Source organism: Papio anubis, chromosome 12 (genome assembly GCF_008728515.1).
Source record: "Papio anubis isolate 15944 chromosome 12, Panubis1.0, whole genome shotgun sequence".
In the NCBI taxonomy this organism is placed as follows: Eukaryota; Metazoa; Chordata; class Mammalia; order Primates; family Cercopithecidae; genus Papio; species Papio anubis.
Window position 1 is genome coordinate 47,690,627 of NC_044987.1, and position 22,199 is coordinate 47,712,825.

The 22,199-nt window shown below is 40.3% G+C and overlaps 1 protein-coding gene and 1 long non-coding RNA gene across 3 annotated transcripts in view; one reads left to right on the forward strand and one right to left on the reverse strand.

Moving 5' to 3' along the window:
• Window positions 1-5,864: 5,864 nt before the first annotated feature.
• CCDC81 (coiled-coil domain containing 81) overlaps window positions 5,865-22,199 on the reverse strand; it is a 47,875-nt gene continuing 31,540 nt past the window's right edge. For both annotated transcript variants that reach the window (XM_003910510.3, XM_009187076.2), the window contains 8 exons: window positions 21,191-21,278; window positions 20,633-20,776; window positions 19,558-19,662; window positions 16,367-16,539; window positions 13,876-13,954; window positions 13,417-13,637; window positions 8,650-8,775; window positions 5,865-6,397 (listed from right to left, as the gene is read on the reverse strand). In XM_003910510.3, the coding sequence (XP_003910559.2) occupies window positions 6,256-6,397; window positions 8,650-8,775; window positions 13,417-13,637; window positions 13,876-13,954; window positions 16,367-16,539; window positions 19,558-19,662; window positions 20,633-20,776; window positions 21,191-21,278 (1,078 nt within the window). In that variant the 3' untranslated portion in view covers window positions 5,865-6,255. The remainder of the gene's footprint in view (window positions 6,398-8,649; window positions 8,776-13,416; window positions 13,638-13,875; window positions 13,955-16,366; window positions 16,540-19,557; window positions 19,663-20,632; window positions 20,777-21,190; window positions 21,279-22,199) is intronic.
• LOC103877789 lies at window positions 8,723-9,306 on the forward strand. The gene is made up of 2 exons (XR_637619.1): window positions 8,723-8,812; window positions 9,127-9,306. It is a non-coding gene; the product is annotated as an uncharacterized LOC103877789 (long non-coding RNA).

Sequence of the window (22,199 nt, forward strand, 5' to 3'; positions counted from 1 at the left end):
ATTCTCTACAAACTGTCTCAGGAAAAAACAAAAACAAAAACAAAAACGAAAACAAACAAACAAAAAGAATGGGAGATAATACTTTCAATACTGGTCTTTTTAGGACCAGTATTACCCTAATACCAAAGCCACACAGGCACATCACAAGAAATGAAAACTACAGGCCAATATCCTTGATGAGCATAGATGCAAAAATCCTCAACAAAATACTAGCAAACCAAATCCAACAACACATTAATAGGATTATTCACCATGATCAAGTGGGATTTATCCCTGGGTTGCAAGAATGGTTCAATATTCTCAAATCAATAAATGTGATATCACATGAACAGAATGAAGGACAAAAATCATATGACCATCTCATTAAATGCAGAAAAAGCATTTGACAAACTCAGCATCCTTTCATGACAAAAACACTCAACAAATTAATTGCAGAATGAATATACTTCAGAACAACAAAGGCCATATATAATAAGCCTACAGCTAACATTATACTCAACAGTAAAAACTTGGAACTCTTTCTTCTAAGATCTGGACCAAGGATGTACACTCTTGCCACTTCTGTTCAATGTTATATTGAAAGTCCTTAGAGCAATAAAGCAGAAGAAAGAAAAGACATCCAAATAGGAAATGAAGAAATAAAACTATTGTTATTTGCTGACAACATAATTTTGCATACAGAAAACCTTAGGCCAAGTGTGGTGGCTCAAGCCTGTAATCCCAACCCTTTGGGAAGCCAAGGCAGGAGGATCACTTAAGGCCAGGAGTTAGAAACCAGGCTGGTCAACATAATGAGACCCCCATTTCTACAAAAAAAAAAAAAAAGAAAAAACCCTTAAGATTCTAACAAAAAGCCATTAGAATTGATCAACAAATTCAGGAAACTTGCAGGACACGAAATCAACACACAAAAGTCAGTAACATTTCTTTACATTAACAAGGAACTTTCCAAAAAAGAAATCAAGAGAACTATCATTTATAGTTGCTACTAGAAATAAATTACTGAGGAATATGTTTAACCAATTAGGCAAAAGATTTATATAAAGAAAACTATAAAACATTAACAAAAGAAATTGAAGAAGACAAATAAATTGAAATAGATCCCATGTTCATGGACTGGAAGAATTAATATCGTTAAAATGTCCATACTACATGAATGATCTGCAGATTTCAGTTCAATATCTATCAAAATTCCAATGTTATTTTTCATAGATATAGAAAAAAGAATCCTAAAATTCATACGGAACTACAAAACAAACAAACAAATAGCCAAGGCAATTGTGACCAAAAAGAACAAAGCTTGAGGTATCACACTACCTAATTTCAAACTATACTACAAACTGATGGTAACTGAACAGCATGGTACTGGCATTAAAATAGACATACGAACCAATGGACAGAATAAAGAACCCAGAAATGAACCCATGTATCTACAGTCAATTGATACTCACCAAAAGTGCCAAGAATATACAATGGGAAAAGGACAGGCTATTCTATATATGGTGCTGGGAAAACTGGATATCCATACACAAGAGAATGAAATTGGACCCTTATCTCACACCATATACAAAAATCAACTCAAAATGAATTAAAGACATAAACATAAAACCGGAAACTGTAAAACTACTAGAAGAAGACACAGGGAAAACTACATGACATTGGTCTGGGCAATGATTTTTTAGGTTTGACCCAAAACTACAGGCAACATATGCAGTAAACAAATGGGATTACATCAAAATAAAAAATTCCTACACAACAAAGAGAGCAATTAATAGAGTGAAGAGACAACCTACAGATTGGGAGAAAAATATTTGCAACCCATACATATGATAAGGGATTAATATCCAAAATATATAAGGAACTCAACTCTATTTAAAAAAAAAAAAAAAAGAGAGACATGGGCAAGGAACCTGAATAAACATTTCTCAAAGGAAGATATATGAATGGCTAACAAATACATGAAAAAATGCTCAACATCACTAGTCATTGGAGAGATGAAAATTAAAACTACAATGAGCTATGACTTCACACCTATTAGAAAGGCTATTATCAAAAAGAAAAGATAACAAGTGTTGGCTAAGATATGGGAAAAACCTTGTACACTGTTGGTGGGAAATATAAATTAGTATAGCCATTATGAAACACTGTATGAAGATTCCTCAAAAAACTAAAAATACAGTTACCATATGACCCCAGTTACCATATGACTCAGCACTCTCACTTCTTCTTATTTGTCCCAAAGATTTGAAGTCAAATATGAATATGTCAAAAGAGATGTTCTTTGCAGCACTATTCACAATAGCCAGGATGTGGAATCAACCCAAGTGTCCAACAATAGATGAATGAATAAAGAAAATGTGTTATATATACATAATAGAATAATATTTAGCCATGAAAAAGAATGAAATGCTGTCATTTATGGCAACATGGATGGAACTGGAATTTAGTGAAGTAAGCCAAGAACAGAAAGTTAAACGCTGAATGTTCTCACTCATATGTGGAAGCTAAAAAATAGTTGATCTTGGCTGGGCATGGTGGCTCATGCCTGTAATCCCAGCACTTTGGGAGGCTGAGGCAGGCAGATCACGAGGTCAGGAGATCGAGACCATCCTGGCTAACACAGTGAAACCCTGTCTCTACTAAAAATACAAAAAATGAGCTGGGCGTGGTGGTGGACGCCTGTAGTCCCAGCTACTTGGGAGGCTGAGGCAGGAAAATGGCATGAACCCGGGAGGTAGAGCTTGCAGTGAGCCAAGATTGCACCACTGCACTCCAGCCTGGACAACAGAGCGAGACTCTGTCTCAAAAAAAAACAAAAAAAAAGTTGATCTCATAGAAATAAAAAGTAAAGGTATTGTGGATAGCACTGGAGAACATTATGCTAAGTGAAGTACACCAAACACAGACAAATGCCAGATCTTCTCATATGTGGAATCTAAAATTCATACAAGCAGAGAGTAGAATGATAGTTCCCAGAGGGTGGGGGATGGGAGGAATGGGGAGATGATAGTTGAAGTGTACAAAGCCTCAGATAGGAAAAATAAGTTTGATTGTGTGTGTGTGTGTGTGTGTGTGTGTGTGTGAGACAGTCTTGCCCTGTCACTCAGGTTGAAGTGTGGTGGCACGATCTCAGCTCACTGCAACCTCCGCCTCCTGGATTCAAGCGATTTTCCTGCCTCAGCTTCTTGAGTAGCTGGGACTACAGGTGTGTGCCACAATGCCCAGCTAATTTTTTGTATCTTTAGTAGAGACAGAGTTTCACCATGTTGTCTAGGCTGGTCTTGAACTCCTGACCTCAGGTGATCCGCCTGCCTTGGCCTCCCAAAGTGCTGAGTTTACAGGTGTGAGCCACCACGCCCAGCCAAGTTTGATATCGTTTTGAGATCTGTTGCACAGTGTGGTGAATATAATGAGCACTTTACGTGTCAATGTCTCTAAAAGAATAAATTTCAAATATTCTTATCACAAAAAGTTAAATATTTAAGGTGATGGACATTTTAATTCACTTGATTTAATCATTCCACATTGTATTCAAAAATCACAATATCACTTTATACCCCGTAAATATATACAACTATAATTTGTCAATATATAATTTTTAAAAACAATTTTTAAGGATCTGACTGTAGTACTGACTGCTACCCATGACAGTAAATTATAAATTCAATTCCTCCAGTAAAAAGGTCTATGAAGTTAAATCTGCTCACCTGAACATACCAAAATTAACTTATTTTTCTTTAACAAGGAATTCTACTTTTTTTCTTTTTGAGACGGAGTCTCGCTTTGTCACCAGGCTGCAATGTGGTAGTGTGATCTCAGCTCACTGCAACCTCCACCTCTGGGTTCAAGTGATTCTCCTGCCTCAGCCTCCCGAGTAGCTGGGACTACAGGCACGTGCCACCACACCCAGCTAATGTTTGTATTTTTAGTAGAGACGGGGTTTCACCATGTTGGCCAGGACGGTCTCAATCTTTTGACCTCATGATCCACCCACCTCGGCCTCCCAAAGTGCTGGGATTATAGGCGTGTGCCACTGCCCCCAGCCAGCATTCTATATTTTTAAAAAATATATTAGTATAACACTATTATAGTAATTTATTACATATTAGAGACAAATTACTTCAAGGGTGCAGCAGATATAGATTCAAGCAGGTCAGGCAGTGTTGGGGAAAGCCTATTGTTTTAAATATTGGTTAATGATGATTGGTATTGCGGGATCTGGCCAGCAGTCTGCAATGCAAAGGGGCTCTTTGTTCCCAGGCGGATTGGCAGGTCGAGAAATAATAGACACACGCAAGGTAGTGAAAGCTGGGTCCAGAGGGGTCACTGCCTTCTGGTCCCGCGATGCCGCCAATGTAGTGGATATGCCAGCATTTATTATTAAGTTTAGTGAAGGCAGGGGTAGGTTAGTGAGGGATTTAGGGTCATTGGATTATGAGGTGAGATGGTCACATGGGGATGAAGTAATTCTTTAACATAACATCTGTATGCAGAAGTACAGTATACAGAGATAAGAATTTACAATATAGTGTATGCATCAGTAATTTCTAACACAGCCTTAAAACAGAAACACAGTCTTTCCATAACCTATGATTAGCAAGATATTAATCAGCAGTAACAGTTGCAGCAAAAGCTGGTTACAAACAATCCATAGAAACAGGATGTGAAGCTAGACAACTGGTTAGAACAGAAATTCTCAGAAGGGAGTGTGCCTTGACCCTAAAGAGACCCAGAAGAGCCATGGCAAGATGAGGGCGTTTATAACCCTATCTTATCCATATGAACAGGTGCCCCTCATGAATCTGTTTATAGGCTCTCCACAAGGGTCGCATTCCATTCCCAGAGGTGTGAACATCTGCTTTTCTGGGATAGGAATCTTGGTGATGTGAAACCTCCCTGACTGCACGTTCGTTCATAGGCTCTCTGCAGGGAGAAGCACGTCACGCACTGTTGGCTTATTCTGGCAGTCCAACCTGGCATTATCTTTACACAATCCTACATGCAACTTTGTATTTACAATAATCAGGAGCATTTCATCTTTTATTCCATAGCAGTAGTTTCATGGGGTCTCCCTACAGATTGGCCCTCCATAGAATGATTTTTTGAGGAAATGAAAGGCAGAAATGGAGAAAGATTAGAGAAGAGGTTCCAAAAAATTGTGATCATCAGCAGGTATGCTTGTTTTCATAGAAAAAGATAACATTAGCAACAAAATTTGTCCAGTATCAGCTTGAGTGAATATTTTCTCCTTAACTTTTCAGGGCTCAACACATTCCTATTTTGTATTTGTAGTAGGGCAAAATGAAAGTTTAAATGTTCACAAACATCTTCCCACATAAACTTTCCCTCATTTCCCAAGGGAGAGATGTGGCAGGCAGAAAACAAATAGTCTAAGAGACTTCCTTCTTAGCTTTTGTATTTCAGAAATCTAGACTTCACTCTATTTTACCTCAATTAGTCGGACAGGGCAGGGAGAGAAGAAAGTACGCAGATAAATAAAGAAAGTTATTAGTTGAGAACAGCCATACCTTAACTGAAAGTCAGTCCTCTGACAGGGAGATGAGTCCTCTTGAACAGCACCTACAGCTCAAGAATGAAGTGAAGTAGTGGGAGACTCACCTCACAGTGCACAGTTATTCCAAGAGCATGGAAATAGCTGGACAAGGGAATGATATCTTGGGAGGCCCCACTAAAGTCCCAGGTATGTCATCAATGAGAAAACTCGGGGAGCATTTTTCTGGCCTCCTAGGTAAATAGTCAAACCCATCTCTGTGATGTTCACACATATACCCCTCTGGAAAAGTCTAGGGTTGGGGGAGGGGAGAGGGGTAAAATGTACCATTATGAATTGTCGTGCACAGTCGGGCACTTAGAAAATATTTATTATTGCCACTATTCATTACAGACGAAAAAAGTTTTGTACACAAAGTCACGGAGCAGCAGCAGGGCTGGGTCAGCAGTACCCCAGCAGCCATAATGAATCTGAGTTCCCTTCCCAGCCCCTGTGCAGCAGGTTCTAGCCCTCAGGACCATTTAGACACCTTCACTGCCATCAGTGATGAGTATAGGAAATAAGTGGGGGTGGGAGAAAGGCAGGAGTGAATTCAATAAGGGCTTAACAAGCAATCTAATGAAAGCACCAAACCTAAACAATGATTTTTTTCTCTGAGGTAAAAATATGTAGTTTCACAATCACCCCCAAACATGTAAAAGATAAAAACTTCCCCCAGGAAACACAGATCCAAACTTTGAGTTTTACACAAGCAACCGGGAGCCTGGCAGGAACTTGTTCAGGGGCCACAGGTTGCTCTCGCCCACATTGGAGGTGCGCCTCTGGCACTGCTTGCAGCGCCGATACTTCTCACACTGGTCTAGGAGAAACAGCTTGTCTGAAGCCCTGAGGAGAGGAGAGCAAATGCAGATTAGCAGGTTTCTGGAGCCTCTAGAGGCCCAACTTGGAAGCTGGTATGGCAGGAGGTACACAAAAGAAAAGTAACACCTTGTGTTCCCTGCTTGCCATGTGGCAGTTCACCCCCTCCTGACATCCCCTGCTTCCAAACCTCTGCTGGCTTGTCATTCTCCACTTAATAAAAAGCCCCAACTTGTGCCTTCACAGCAGTCTGACTCTACCCCTCCCAGCCTCAGCCACCCAAGCCCACAGAGAACTTGCTGAAGGTCACACAGCCAGCCGACAGTGGCTCCAAAGCCTCTGTATTGACTGTTTTGCCATGTGGATTATACCTCTACCTGCTGAGCTCCCAGGAGACAGTGTTTGAGAGGAAGATCAACCATTAAGTTGCTGGTTATCAGCTAACAACAGCAGAGAGTTAAGTGGACTTACAGTGAAATATCCCAGGAGGCCAGAAGCCTCTGGAGAATTAAGGGCAGGAGAGGGAGTGGAGACAAAGAGGAAGATGAAAGCAACTAAAAGCAGAGATAAACAGGCAGTAGTAACTGATTTTCCCCTTTGATAGTTTTTCTTCATTATGAAAGACAGTCCCTCATGTGCTCTTCCACCCCATCAAAATTTCTCCATAGGTGGATTTTTCTTTTCTTTCTTTCTTTTTTTTTTTTTTTTTTCTTGTTCTCCCTCTGTCACCAGGCTGGAATGCAGTGGGTCGATCACAGCTCACTGCAGCCTCGACTTCCTGGGCTCCAGCGATCCACCCACCTCAGCCTCCTGAGTAGCTGGAATGCCGGGTGTGTACTACCACACCAAGCTAATTTTTGTATTTTTGGTAGAGACGGGGTTTCACCGTATTTGCTCAGGCTAGTCTCAAACTTCTGAACTCTAGTAGTCCATCCGCCTCAGCCTTCCAAAGTGCTGGGATTACAGGCATGAGTCATGGCATCCAGCCAGAATTCTGTTTAAGAAGGATTATCAAGGGCAGTCTTAAAAGAAAAAAGAATAAACTACCTTGGAAGTGAGCAGGGGAAGACCTACCTGGCTGGAACAGAGTATCATGTGCTAACTGCATGCATATGGACTTTGGTTTTACTTTTGCTTTATTTTCTTTTTATACCAACCAATTCCTTCTTCCTACTGCTGCCTGCTCAAGTATCTGTCCACACTTGGCCTAGGTCCTCAGACAAGTCTGCTTCACGATATACCTGGAGTAGATTTGTTAGCCTGCCACTCAACATTATTTTCTGGGTCTCCTCAATCCTTTATCACCATGTTGGCCAAGCACTCTTCCCAAACACAACTGAAATCTTCCTAGCATTAATCTCACTGACTTTTACCTGCCTTCCCAGATCATTGAGAAAATAGCTTGAAATCCCCAACTGCCCTTTCCTCTCCTTTTTTCTAAGCCAAATGACTCCACTTCTCCTTTGGATCCTATTTTCCACATCATCACTCATACTTTCATTGTCACAAAATATGGGTTCTACTCATTAGAAAGATAGGTGAGAAATGCTTTACAAGAAAACCTAAAAGGAAAAGGAGAGTTACAGATCAAGATCCATTCTACAGATTTTATCCATGATTAAAAATTAATTGATAATTGGCAATTTAAACTATTATTTTGGTATATTTGGGTTTTAATAATTTGGTTGTATAGACTTGATCTCTTGATCTGTTTCATCACATTTTTAACATGCTATAAAATCATACCTTACATTCGTATTTTAATTTTGTTTTCAAGGTGTAATACAACAGCAGTGATGTGAATAGTTAAGCTGAGGAGAGGTCAGGCATATAATAATTTCAGAAAGATGCTCTTGGTTGGCTCCATAATAGGCATCTTACTTTTCCAATTGCCAATCTTACGACGCCTGGCCCTGCTCTTAAATAACTATTCCCTAAGCCTTGAAAATGTTCAGATTGGAAACTCCCTCCCCCTACTTCCAAATAGTTATTTCCAAAGAGAATCTTCACTCTCCACAAAAAGCAAATAAAGCCACCCTAAGCATAGGCAAATATTAGAGCAGGGTTAGTAAATACCTAGCATACAACGCAGCATTCTTCAATCCCATGTCTATAACAGACATTTCTAATCAATCATGGCAGTATTTCCCATGGAATACAGACTTGCTTTGTTCACAGAGTTCTCTAGGCAGCCACTATTAATCAAGTGGAGTTCCACTTGAAACCCATTGCCGTCCCATAAGAAGCGGGAGAATTTTGGGGTTCCAATCAGGCATTACCGTTCAAAAGCCTTCTCCTCCAGGTCTCGCTGCTTCTTCATCGCAGCACTCCTTTCCCAGTCCTCCTGTAAGCATTGGTTGATTCTATTTACTCGCTCCAGCTCAGCGGTTCTGTCTGCCACATGCCTGGAGAGAAAAGAACAGCCTGACTCCATAATACTTGGTAAGAGCATGCACCAACTTTGGGAGCCCCATTCCTTTTATGTTAAACAGAAAAACCTTCTGGTTTTGTTCACTACTCTGAAATATACTAAAAAGTGTGAACACTGTAAAAGCATACTGAAATTCCTTAGCTCTCAAATAATTTATGGGTCAGAGGTCTTTCATCTTCAATCCTGGTTTGATTTAATAGGATTGAAACCTTTTTTCAGTTAACAACTTCAGCCTGTAAAACTATTAATTTCCTTTGAGGCTAATGTAACTTATCTGAAGAATCATCCCAAATGGATTTCCTATACTCTGTTTCTTTCCTTTTAGTCCAGCCTCTAAGCTGCCAGTACTCAGCCTACCAGTCACTGCAGACATTTTACAAGGGAAAATAGATAGGTATACAAATGAAAGTCTACAAAAAGAGAAAATAAACACAAGTGACTAAGCAACGGAAAAGCAAATAGAGAAAACATTAACATTGTGAAGAAGGCAAGAAAAAAAAAAAAACAACAGGAATGTTTGGTGAAGGCCATGTCATCGAAGAAGTGACTGCAGTATAATCTCTCTCTTCATAGGGAGATATTCCCAGTGTTGTGTTTCTATCACTGGTCTCCAAACACTCCATCACTACTGTTGTGAATCACCTTAAGCCTGGTTCAGATGATGTGTCTATTTCTTGCCAAACTGAAACGTTTATTGTCAGTTCTCATTGAAATCTAGAAGGAGCTTCACGAAATGTAACTGTTGATGTAGCCTGCTCTGAAGGGCTTTGTGTTACAGGTAGCAGCAGCCACTGGGTGTCAGGATCCTCCAATAAAAATCAGTTAATGTCCTCTCTACTGTCTCACTTTTTCCTAAAACGGCACACCTTTTCATCTAACAAGCATTGATTGAGCAGCTATTGTGTGGTTATTATAAAGACCAAATGATACACAGGAAGTGCCAGTGCCTATCACATAGTTGGAGCTCAATGACTGAAGAGTACCTATTACTTTTTTCATAAGTTATTTTTCTTTTTGTAGATTTTTTTATTGTGGTTTTAAAAAAATGCATAACAAAATTTACTATGTTAACCATTTTCAAGTGTACAGTTACTTAGTGTTAAGTACATTCATGTTATGCAACCAATCTCCAGAACGCTTCCATATTACAAAACCGAAACTATACCATTAAACAGCTCCCCATTTCTGCCTCCTCTAGCGCTTGGCAACCACCATTCTGCTTTCTGTTTCTGTGATTTTTACTTCTCTGGATAACTCATATAAGTGGAGTCATACAGTATTTTGTCTTTTTGTGACTGGTTTATTTCACTTAACGTAATGACCTTGAGGTTCATCCACAGTGTAGCATGTGTTAGAACTTTCTTCCTTTTTAAGAGTGAATAACAATTCCATTGTACAGTGTGTATATATACACACACTACATTTTGTTTATCCATTCATCTGTCAATGGACACTTGGAATGCTTCTACTTCTTGGCTGTTATAAAAAGTACTGCTATGAACATGGCTGTACAGATAACTTTTGAGATCAGCTTTCAGTTTTTTTGAATACATAGCCAGAAGGGGAATTACTGGATGATGTAGTAGTTCTATTTTTAATTTTTTGAGGAACCACCATACTGTTTTCCATAGCAACTGTACCATTTTATGTTCACACCAACAGTACACAAAGGTTTCTACTTCTCACCAACGCTTGTTATTTTTTTTTCATAGTAGCTATCCTGATGAATGTGACATGGTATCTCACTGTGATTTTGGTTTGCACTTTCATAATAATTCATGTTGTTAATCATTTTTCATTTGCTTGTTGGCCATTATTATGTTATTGTTTAAACGATAGGTTAAAAGCATTTTAAATGCCTAGAAAGTAAGAAAATGAGGCAGAGATTATGTGGGGGACAACTGGCATTCTCACAACACTGCTGAGAAACAAGTTGGTATGCCTTCTTAGCAATTTAACTGTCAGTTTCTGGTAATATTTCAAATGTATCATGTATTAGCCAGGAGTGGTGGTGTGTGCCTCTAGTCCCAGCTACTGTGAGACTGGGGCATGAGAATTACCCGAACCTAGGAGGCAGAGGTTTCAGTGAGCCAAGATTGCACCACTATACTCCAGCCTGGGCGACAGATTGAGCCTCTGTCTCAAAAAAAAAAAAAAAAAAAAGGAAAATTAAATGTACCATACACTTGACCCAGCAGCCCCACTTTTGGGAATTTATCTGATAGAAACAAGAACCACTATATTAAAAATGTTTAATTCAGAATTGTTGTAATAGCAAAATATCTGGAAACAAAGTGAATGTTCATCAATAATGCAAAAGTTAAATTGTTATACATCTGTATTATAGATAATATGCTGCTATTAAAGAAGATGATTCTTATATATATGTACTGAGTTGTATATGACATTGTTAGATTAAAGAAAGATTAGTTTGCAGAGTAATAGATAAGATCTCATAGACTATTTCATTTACAAAAGTGGAAGGAAAATATGTGTGCATATTGCTTAAACAGGAAAAATTGTTTAAATTTTTTTGTAAAAAATAAGGTTAATATGTATCCTATTTTTAAATTATTTTTTTACAAAAAAATTTTTAAACATTTCCTATTTAAGCAATATGCACATATATATTGGCTACTTAGTAGGGGAGATTATTAGCCTTTTTTTTTTTTTTTTTTTTTTTTTTTTGGCAATCTCGCCCAGGCTGAAGTGCCGTGGCGCAATCTCAGCTCACTGCAACCTCTGCTTCCCAGGTTCAAGCATTCTTGTGCCTCAGCCACCCAAATAGCTGGGATTACAGGCACGCACCACCACGCCCAGCTAATTTTTGTATTTTTAGTAATGACGGAGTTTCACCATGTTGCCTAGGCTGTTCTCAAACTCCTGGGCTCAAGTGATCTGCCTGCCTTCGTCTCCCAAAGTGGTAGGATTACAGGCGTGAGCCATTGTGCCCAGCTAGCCTTCAGTTGATTTCTTTTAATGAGAATGAATTGTTGTTTTTGAAAATAAGAGCAAAAAGAAAAAAAACAAGTATAAATAGCTTAGAGTCCTGTCTGGATCACTCTGACTAAATTATCCCCTTTGAAAGAAAGTGGCCTTCTATTTGTCACAAGAGAATCTAAGATCACATGTTGAGATGAACCAGAGAGGGACCAGGGAAGGGAGTTGGAAAAGATAAGGGAAGTGAGAGAATCTGCAATAACCAGTAAAGAATATGTAAACAGAAAACAAGATCTGACCAATACAGAAATAGGGATTTGTACAGTTTCCGCAAATGCTCTCACATACATAATCTCATCTAATTCTCCCAGTAAGGATAGGAGGGGCAGATGTGATTATTCTTCTTTCTCATATGAGGACAATAAGGCTCAGAGACCTTACATGTGATATGGCCCAAGTCATACAACTTAAAAGTGACAGAGTTTAACTCTCCTGATTCCAAGCTTAGGAAATAACTAGAGAAGCTAACAGAAGCAGAAGAGGAAGTAGCAATAGTCTTAGCAACAAATACAGAGGGTCCCATATCTGGCTATGGAAAGCACACTTTGCTTCCCACTATGGGACAAGTGATGGTGGTTCTGCTGTTATAAAACAGAAGCTAAAGAGGAGCTGAATGCTTACCTAAGGGATTACATTTAAAAAAAAAAAATCAGTGGGAAAGACATCTTCCTTTCAGGCATGTTTAGGCTTTACAAATGTATCAGATAAAGGACTTGTACACAAAATATATAAAGAACTTTCAAAACTCAACAATGAGAAAAGAGTTTATAAAATAAGCAAAAGATTTGGATTGATACTTTATACCCTTAACCAAAGAAGATACACGGATGGCAAATAGGCATATGAAATGATGTTCAACATCACTAGTCATTAAAGAAATGCAAATTAAAGCATGAGACACTACTATACACCTGTTAGAACAGCTAAAATTAAAAAGACTGATCGGGCTGGGTGCTGTGGCTCACACCTATAATCCCAACACTTTGGGAAGCTGAGGCAGGAGGATTGCTTGAACCCAGAAGTTCAACACCAGCCTGGGCAACATAGACCCTGTCTCCCCAAAAAGGTTAAAAATTAGCTGGGCATGGTGGCACTCGCCTGTAGTTCCAGATACTCCAGAGGCTGAGGTGGGAGAACTGCTTGAGTCCAGGATGTTGAGGCTGCAGTGAGCCATGATCATGCCACTGCACTCCAGTCTGGGTGACAGAGCAAAACCCTGTCTCAATCAATAAAATAAAATAAAATAAAGACTGATTACCCCAAGTGCTGGGAATGATGGGGAGGACTGGAATTCTCATACACTATTGGTTGGGAATGTAAAGTAGTACAACCACTTTGGAAAACACTAAAGTGTCAAGAGAGGTTTTTAAAATTTTACTTAGTAACTTTTTCTTCAGATAAGGAATTAGGATAAAACAAGATGAAGCATGTAATAAGTTTAAAACAATGTCTCACACAAATAACTCCTCAATGTGTTAGCTATTATTCTTCCTATTCTTACTTCTCTACTATTGTATGAGAAAGATGAGGGGCAGGGACAGGGTGGAGAAAGAGAGAGAAAGGAGGCGGAATAAGTGAGGAAAGGTGGAGGGAGAAAGATCAGGGGTCTCCTTACTCTCTTTGTGTCCTCTGAAGCATTTGCAAATCCCGCCTCTGGTCCACTAGTTGATGCAGGATGGCTTTCCTCTTGTGGTTAGCAGCTGCCTCCAGCTGGTGTTTCATGTAATTTTGTTCTCGCTTTTGCTTTTCCACCATCAGTTCACCTTCATTCTTACCAAAGATGGGCTCAGAGGAGTCTGGCTCAAAGGGCGGCAGCCGGGAGGGTTTGTTCTTTATCTTAAACAAAGATACACATAATGCAGAGATACACATAATGCACATAAGCATTCTATCAGGGAATAAACTTTATGCACAACCCTGTAATGTGGTAAAATACCAGTGTCTTACAGGAAGGAATGTGGGGCACAAAAACTACCAAATGCACAACACATAAAAATATAACAACTTATACATATTTTAGGATGTTATTGAAGCATTGCATAATTTTAAAAAACAGTAATATTTGTCCCCTTACCTGTGCATCCAAAGCTCTCTTGTAACACTGTGTTTCTTCCATCTTATCTTTTAAAAATTTCGCTCTTTGCACAGCAAGTCTGGCAGTTAAGAACAGGAGAAGATGGACCACAGTTTTGCAGTCTTTAGTAATACAGATTAACATCATCAAAACAGGTTTAATAAATATTAAATAGGAATAAGAGTCTGGTAAATAAAAATGGATGTTTTATTCTGGTAGCTTTCATTTTAAGAAAGAAAAGAGTAACTCAAATCCATAGGCGACCGGGCACAGTGGCTCATGTGTGTAATCCCAGCACTTTGGGAGGCTGCAGTGGGCAGATCACTTGAGGTCAGGAGTCCGAGACCAACCTGGCCAACATGGTGAAACCCTGTCTCTACTAAAAATACAAAAATTAGCCGGGGGTGGTGGTGGGTGCCTGTAATCCCAGCTACTCAGGAGGCTAAGGCAGGAGAATTGCATGAACCTGGGAGGTGGAGGTTGCAGTAAGCCAAAATCACACCACTGCACTCCAGCCTGGGCAACAGAGCGAGACTCCAGCAAAAAAAAAAAAAACCAAAAAAACAAAACAAAACAAAACAAAACTCCATAGGCTAGTGAACAGTGTGTTGAACACAGGACAGGACAGGTATAGACAGGTGACTGACTATATTGTCCAAATGGCTTACTACTAAAACAGCAGACACATCACCACCACTCCACCTCTTCCTACACCCACCAGTTATTTTAAAAATCTAGATAAGAGAGCAGGAAGTGACTATTCATTCTATAAACTGATTCTATTTTGAAATCTCTTAAGTTACCTATCCTATTAAAAATTATGGTTCTATTATATGTAACTTCTAAAGAACCCATATACGATCTTTCAAGTGAGTATAATGGAACATATACATTTTATAGAAATACATTTTTTCATCACGGAAGCTTGCTTCTTATTTGTTTTAGGAGTTTCTGTTCACACTATAACAGCCTCCATAGTTGTTCTCCCAATCTCAGCAGCAAAAATGTGGGCCCCCTTAGGCATATATAAACTCCATGTCCCTGACCCTATCCCAGGCCTCAGATAGCCCAATCTGGACCAATCAGATGCTCTTTCCTGAAAATGTGGAATTGAGAGTACCACTCTCCAAGTTTGAGCTGGAACACAGACAATGTTAACTAAGGGGCTGTGTATGTAAGCAGAGGGAAAGCCGCTTTACGTGGCTTTTTAGTCACTGGTTCCAGTCCTTCCTATGTTCCCTGTACATTCCTGCCCTCAGGTTCCATGGGACACCCCTACATAATTATAATAAAACCTCAGCTTTGCCATGAGGTCATTTGAACATCTAATAGCTAGGAACAGCTGCTCAAGACAAGTCCCTTTCTTCATCTACTGGTATTGGCGATTGCAAAAACAATACAAGATTATGCTCTGTATTATAGTAATTACAGATTGACTATCACTACTATAATTATAACTATGACAGCTTTTTCATTTTTGTAATAAAAAATTATGGTACTGATACAGAAGGGAAGTGCTGGGAAGGGAAGAGCGTGGTCCCTTTAAATGATATGGAAGTGGGGGAAGGGCATGGTTCCTGGCTAGGACTCCACCCTAGGACATGGTGCCTGGCTAGGGTTCCACCTGTGCCCATGGACCTAGATGAGGACAGGCATTTTTGTTTTCCTGCTTAAATGTTGCATTTCTCAAGACCACCCTGGTCTGCCACACCCCCATCCTGTGCCTCTAAAAACCCCTGAGACCCTAGCAGGCAGGCACACAAGCGGCTGGACATCAAGAGAAACACATCAGCAGAGGAACACACAAGGGGCTGGACGTTGAGAGGATGTCCAGAGCACACCAACAGGCACTGGCACGCCAGCAGGCCGTCAACCTGCAGAATAACGTGGAGTTTGGCTGAGGTGGTTGGAGGGGAACCCGGGCCGCACAGCAGCCCGACCCCAGGGGAAAACCATCTCCTTTCTGGCTCATCCATCTGTTGAAAGCTACTTCCAGTCAGTAAAACCTTGCACTCATTCTCCAAGCCCACGTGTGATCCGATTCTTCTGGTATACCAAGGCAAGAACCCTCGGATACAGAAAGCCCTCTCCTTGCGATAAGGCAGGGGTCTAATTGCGCTAACACAAGCCCCCTACAGACGGCTAAACTAAAAGAGCTCTCTGTAACACATGCCCACTGGGGCTTCAGGAGCTGTAAACATTCACCCCTAGATGCCGCTGTGTGGCCAGAGCCCCACAGCCTGCCCGTCTGTATGCTTTCCTAGAGGTTTGAGCAGCAGGGCACTGAAGAAGCAAGCCACACCCCCATTGCGTGCCCTGCGAGGGGGATAAGAGAACTTTTCCCATTTCAGTACTGGCTGCTAACTGGGTTAGTCTGCTCAGTTGGTTACAGCGTGCTAATGAAACTACCAATGCTGATTCAATCCTACATGGAAAGTAACCACATGAAAATTCCAAATCCATCTTTCAGAGCGTGTGTAGCTGGACTTACTCCTCTGTGAGTTGCACTTGTTCCAGGCGATCCATCAACTCTCTGTATTGTCTTTGCTTTATTTCGTTTTCCTGTCTGTTATCCATTTGTTTCAGGAGACTCCGGGAATATTCCTCTTGCTTAAGAGCATTAAACGCAGGACTGAGTGGCCGTTTGTCAAATAGGAAGGATTTCTAGAATGAAAGAGAAGCAATTCATTTATGCTAGAATACCAAAAAACAAAGTTAATAATTCAGAAGACTAAAGTCAAACAAAAAATATTTCTTAATTTATAATATTTGCCCAGCCCTCAACACACTGACCAGCTAGTGTTGAGGTAACCCACAGAATCATATGAGTGTGTTCAAGGATAAAGCTGAGCTGAGCTGACTATGTTACCAAAACACCAGGGGTTTGGTCTAGGTCCTCACCGCACAGGAAGCCAATCACTGAGACAATGATTATTGCCCAGGAAGAAGGCTTTAATTGGGTGCTGTAGCCAAGGAGATGAGAGATCAGTCTCAAATCCATCTCCTTGACCAACTAAAAGTAGGGGTTTATATAGCAGGGAAGAATTGAAACTATGTATGGGAAAACCAGAATTCGGGAGGGATAAGGAAGCAATCATGGTCAGTGGAGGGGCCTGGCTCATTGTCTGAATGCAATAATCTGATGAGTTTCAATTCTTTGATACTTTTTGGAAGGCCTAGTGGTTTTTTCCTGAGGAAGAAACTCAGATAAAACAAATGTTAAGTTTCAAGCTTTAAGACCAAAAGGGTCAATTTCTATGTTTATTTAAAATAAAAACAAAAATAAACAAACAAAAAAACCTGTCTGTGGGACAATTGGGTCAATTTCAACTGGAATCCCATTGCTGAGACAGAGGAAAAAGGACTCCATGGAGTAGGTTGTGAGTTAGCATTTACAACATCCAGATGGAAGGAAGAAGGAATTCTGAGTGCGTGCAAAGTCATGCAGGGACAGAGAGGAGCTGGAAAGAGGGCAAACTGAATACCTACTGTGGGCCTGGCCATTCCAGACCCTGGTGATCCAACAGTGAGCAACAACAGAGATCCTCACACTCATCAAGCCTGCATGCTGGTGCAGGAGACAGACAAGGAACAAGAAACGGTACATCGGGTCATTTAAGATAGTGCTAAGTGCTAGGAAGCCCTTATGATAGCAAGTGGCTGGGTGGGAAAAGAGCTAAACTGGTTGGTTATTAAAGGAAGGCTTTTCCATGGAGAAGATGAATCACCCTCACTGTAAATATCAGGGAGACCTGTGTTCCATACAGAAGGAACATTAAGTGCGAAGACACTAGATGGAAACAAGCTACGCATGTTCAGTGAGCAGGAAAAAAGTCTCTGTGGCTGAGGCATAGTGACCAAGGGAAAGGAGAAGGCATAGTGACCAAGAGGAAGGCAGAAGTCAAAGTGTGTAGAATTTGACAGTTGAAGGTGAGGAGTCTAAATTTCATTTTAACTCAATGGGAGGCCAGTGGAGGTTTTCAATGGGAGAATAGTATGTTTTGGTTAACAATATCATAGTATCACTTTGGCTGCTGTGTGGAGAATAAATTATAGGAGAGCAAGAATGCAAGCAGTGAATCTAAGGGAAGTATTGCAGAAGTTGAGCATAACAGTGTGGCTTAGCAGCACTTTCAGTGTGGCAACATTAAAGACGACATTTGGACAGATATTAGATACATTTTGGAGGTAAAGGCAACTGGACTTGCAAATGATCGGATGTCAGGAACAGAGAAAGGAATACTGAGATCGTGACTAGATAACACGTTTGTGCAAAATGGCTGGTGTGTGATACCACTTACATGAGAAGACAGAAAGGAACAAGTTAAGGAGGGAATCAAAAGTTCTGTTTGGGTCTTTTTAAATTTAAGATGTGTATAGATATATCAAAGAAGAGATACACAGCAGTGATAAATATAATCTGGAGTTTATACGTAAGAATAGAGAATGATCATGCCTAAATTTCAGAAGCCCCATGCTCTCTCTCTCCTTCCTTCCCTGCTTCCCTGCCTGGAATGCTCTTCCTCCCTTGGTTTCTCTACCTAACTCTTGTATACCAGAAAGTCTTCCCAAATCTCTGGTCTAAGTTAATGAATCTCTTCTTTTGCTCATACAGTGCCCTTTTTCAGAGATTTATCATCACATTGGTTATACCACACAGTTGTCTCTTTAAGTGTCTGTCTCTCCCACTAGAGACCTCTTCAGAAGAGGGAACCTTGAATTCCTAGACACCAGCACAGTGGCTGGCATGGAGGAATTCAATAAATGTTTGATGATGAATAAATGAATTATATTTTATTAGATTTACGTCCAGAGTGTCGACTGCCTAGATGGTGGTATATAAAGAGAAAGATTCAGGCAGAAATAAAGGTAGGCACATGATGATAGAAAACATTAAATCAAGCAGTGAAGCAGTTGGCTCACCACCATCTGAATCTGGGTTTCCCAAACATTAATGCAAATACAAATCACCTGGGGATCTTATTCCACCATAGATGCCCATTCAGGGAGTCTGGGGTGGGGCCCTAGATTCAGCATTTCCAGCAAGCTCCCAGGCGATGCTGATAGTGCTGGTTCTCTTGGGTCCTTGGGCTGGACTTCAGTAGTATATTGCTCCCTCCTCTCCACCCATCCCACATCCTGGTTGAGAATTACCATAATTAACAAGAACTGCAGTGACTAGTGGGAACAGTACAGTGAATGTGAGTGGTGTGGCTATAGACACCGGGCAAGGCCTGACCTAGAAGAAAGCTTCAAACTGCACCACCCACTTTTCAACTCCGCTGCTTAAAAAAAAATGGCACAACTGGCCGGGCGCAGTGGCTCACACTTGTAATCCCAGCACTTTGGGAAGCCAAAACAGGCAGATCATGAGACCAGGAGTTCAAGACCAGCTGGCCAACATGGTGAAACCCTGTCTCTACTAAAAATACAAAAGTTAGCGGGGCATGGTGGCAGGCACCTATAATCCCAGCTACTCGGGAGGCTGAGGCAGGAGAATGGCTTGAACCTGGGAGGCAGAGGTTGCAGTGAGCCGAGACCGCACCATTGCACTCCAGCCTGGGTGATGGAGCAAGACTCCGTCTCAAAAAAAAAAAAAAGGCACAACCTGCAACACAGGGAGTGGATCCAAAGACTCACAATGGGCCAGGTGTTAGCAATAGAAATTTTAAAAAGACTTACATAAAATTCCGGTTTCTCATTCTTGTGGCTTCTTATAGCTTCAGCAACTCCAAGATTATAGGCAGCATTTTTCTGATTCTGTTCTCTAGTAGCCAGACTTTTCAGCTATTGTATATAAAAAAGTTTTAAATTAAATTTTTAATTACATATTGAAGTGGAGCCTTGAAAAATTTTAATTCTATTACATTAAAATAATCCAGCCATGGTAGAAACCTGCCTTTTGGAGGCAATGGTACTTTCTGATATCTCTATAGATTTATAAAAGTAGATCGGGAAAGGTATTTTATTTCCTATTCTTGGCCTTTAGGTACCACTAGAGGGATCTAAGGAATGGAAGAACTCATCACAAATGCAGGAAAGGGCAGTCAGTAGGGTCATTTATTAGACACCACATAAATCTGGATACAGCAAGTGTAAAAGTGCCTTTCTGTCTTAGCTTGAAGTAAGACATGAATATGAAGGGTAAAAGCCTTCACCAGAGTTGTATTTTATCAGAAATAAAGAAACATAAATCCAATAATTTCACCTTTAAAATTCAGACCTTAGGTTAAAGAAAATCAGTGATATGTGCAAACATTCGACTACATGGATATTCATCTGATTGTTGTTTATTATTAGTGAAAACGTCAACACAAGTTTTAGTCTAACAGTAAATACATGATTAGATATGTCACAGTACAGACATGATGGAACATTTTTAAATTACATTATAGGCTGGGCTCAGTGGGTCATGCCTGTAATCCCAGCACTTTGGGAGGCAGAGGCAGGAGGAATGCTTGAACCCAGGAGTTGGAGACCACCCTGGGCAACATGGTGAAACTCCATCTCTACAAAAAATACATAAATTAGCCAGGTGTAGTGACATGTGCCTGTAGTCCCAGCTAATCTGGAGGCTGAAGTAGAAGGATCACCTGAGCCCAAGTAGGTCGAGGCTGCAGTGAGCGGAGGTTGTGCCACTGCATTTCAACCTGGGTGACAGAGTGAGACCCTGTGCCAATAAAAAATAATAATAAATTACATTATATAATCATGTTCTACTGCCCCATATTAAAGACTGATCGAGGTGTCGGACTACCTGGTGTCTGAAGAGAGCCTCCTGATCTTTCAACATCTGATACTGCTGTATGAGTCGCTCATCTTCTATCTCTCTCCTCCTTTCCTCACCGTAGTACAACGGGGAATTTCGTTGTGCTCGTTGCAAACATACATAGCACATTTCCTACAATCCCAAATTTCAGGACAAATAAATTTTTACATTTTACCTTTTTGCTTTCACATTCCTTTCACAAGCTCTCCAAAGGCTAGGTATATCAAGAAACCTGTTATTAATGGATATATTAGTGACAGCAAAATGAGATTTGCAGAGTGGACCCCAGAAATACTCTAAAGGATCTTCTGAACTCGCACTTCATCAGAAGCAGCTGAAACTTAGAAAGGGATTTCTCAATTTTTTTTTTGTTTACCAGTGCATCTTGACTAGTAGATAGATTTATCACAGTTCAGTTTTGAGCCTGAGTACTTAAGTACTTCAGCCATACTCATATAATTAAGCAAGAGATTCCCAGAACTCTCTTTGAGAAACAAAAATCAGTATAAGATTTTGATGGGGCTTATTTGTTTGGAAACACTGTACCTGTCCTGCCTTATCATGATCCTGACAAGCTGGAGATGTTTGGGGCTTCATGTCACTGTCATGTTTCAGACAACTTGGAGATGATAAGCTGTAAAAACAATGCAACATTAATTAATGTTTAATACAGTGTGACCTCAAGAACAATAATAATTATAGAGGCCAAGTATAAGATGAAGAAAAATACCTCAGTGGTTTAGTTCAGAACAGCTGTATGTGTAGAGGTTAAGAATATGTACCACAGAATCTGAATTTGTGTCAGATAAAGGTGGGTTTGAATCCCAGCTTTCTTGCTTACAAGACGACTGACATCAGACCAGCTGTGTAATCTTACAAAATCTCAGTTACCAATTGTGTGAAATGGTGATGAAATTTATTCATTCCACAGAAATGTATTGAGTGCTTACCATGTACACTGTTCTAAGCACAGGAGAAGCAATGAAGAACAAAATACACACATAGAAAAGTCCCTGCCCTCATGGAATTAACATTCTGATGGAGATAGAGAGCCCAGTGACAAGATAAATAAGTGAACTCTATAGTATGTTCCATGATGATAAATGCCTTGCAATGCTGGAGGAATGGAGTGTTAAACTGTAAAGAGAATGGCCAGGGAAGTTCTTACCAAGGAAGTGACATATGAGTAAATACCTGAAGGAAGTAAGGGAACAACGGTGTAGATATCTGACGGAAAACACATTCCAAGCAAACAAACCAGTGCAGTCCTTCAGTTGGAAGGTGCCTGTGGTCATTGTGGTGGAGGGACATGAATTAGGGGTGAGTATTAATATTAATACTAGTATTCATTAGAAAATAGGACTGATATTATCACCTAAAAAGCAGCTCAAAGAATGAAAATATTTATTTTTTAACTTTATTTATTTTATTTTAATTTTTGAGACAGAGTCTCGCTCTGTCACCCAGGCTGAAGTACAATGGCGCCATCTCAGCTCACTGCAAACTCTGCCTCCCAAGTTCAAGCGATTCTCCTGCCTCAGCCTCTGGAGTAGCT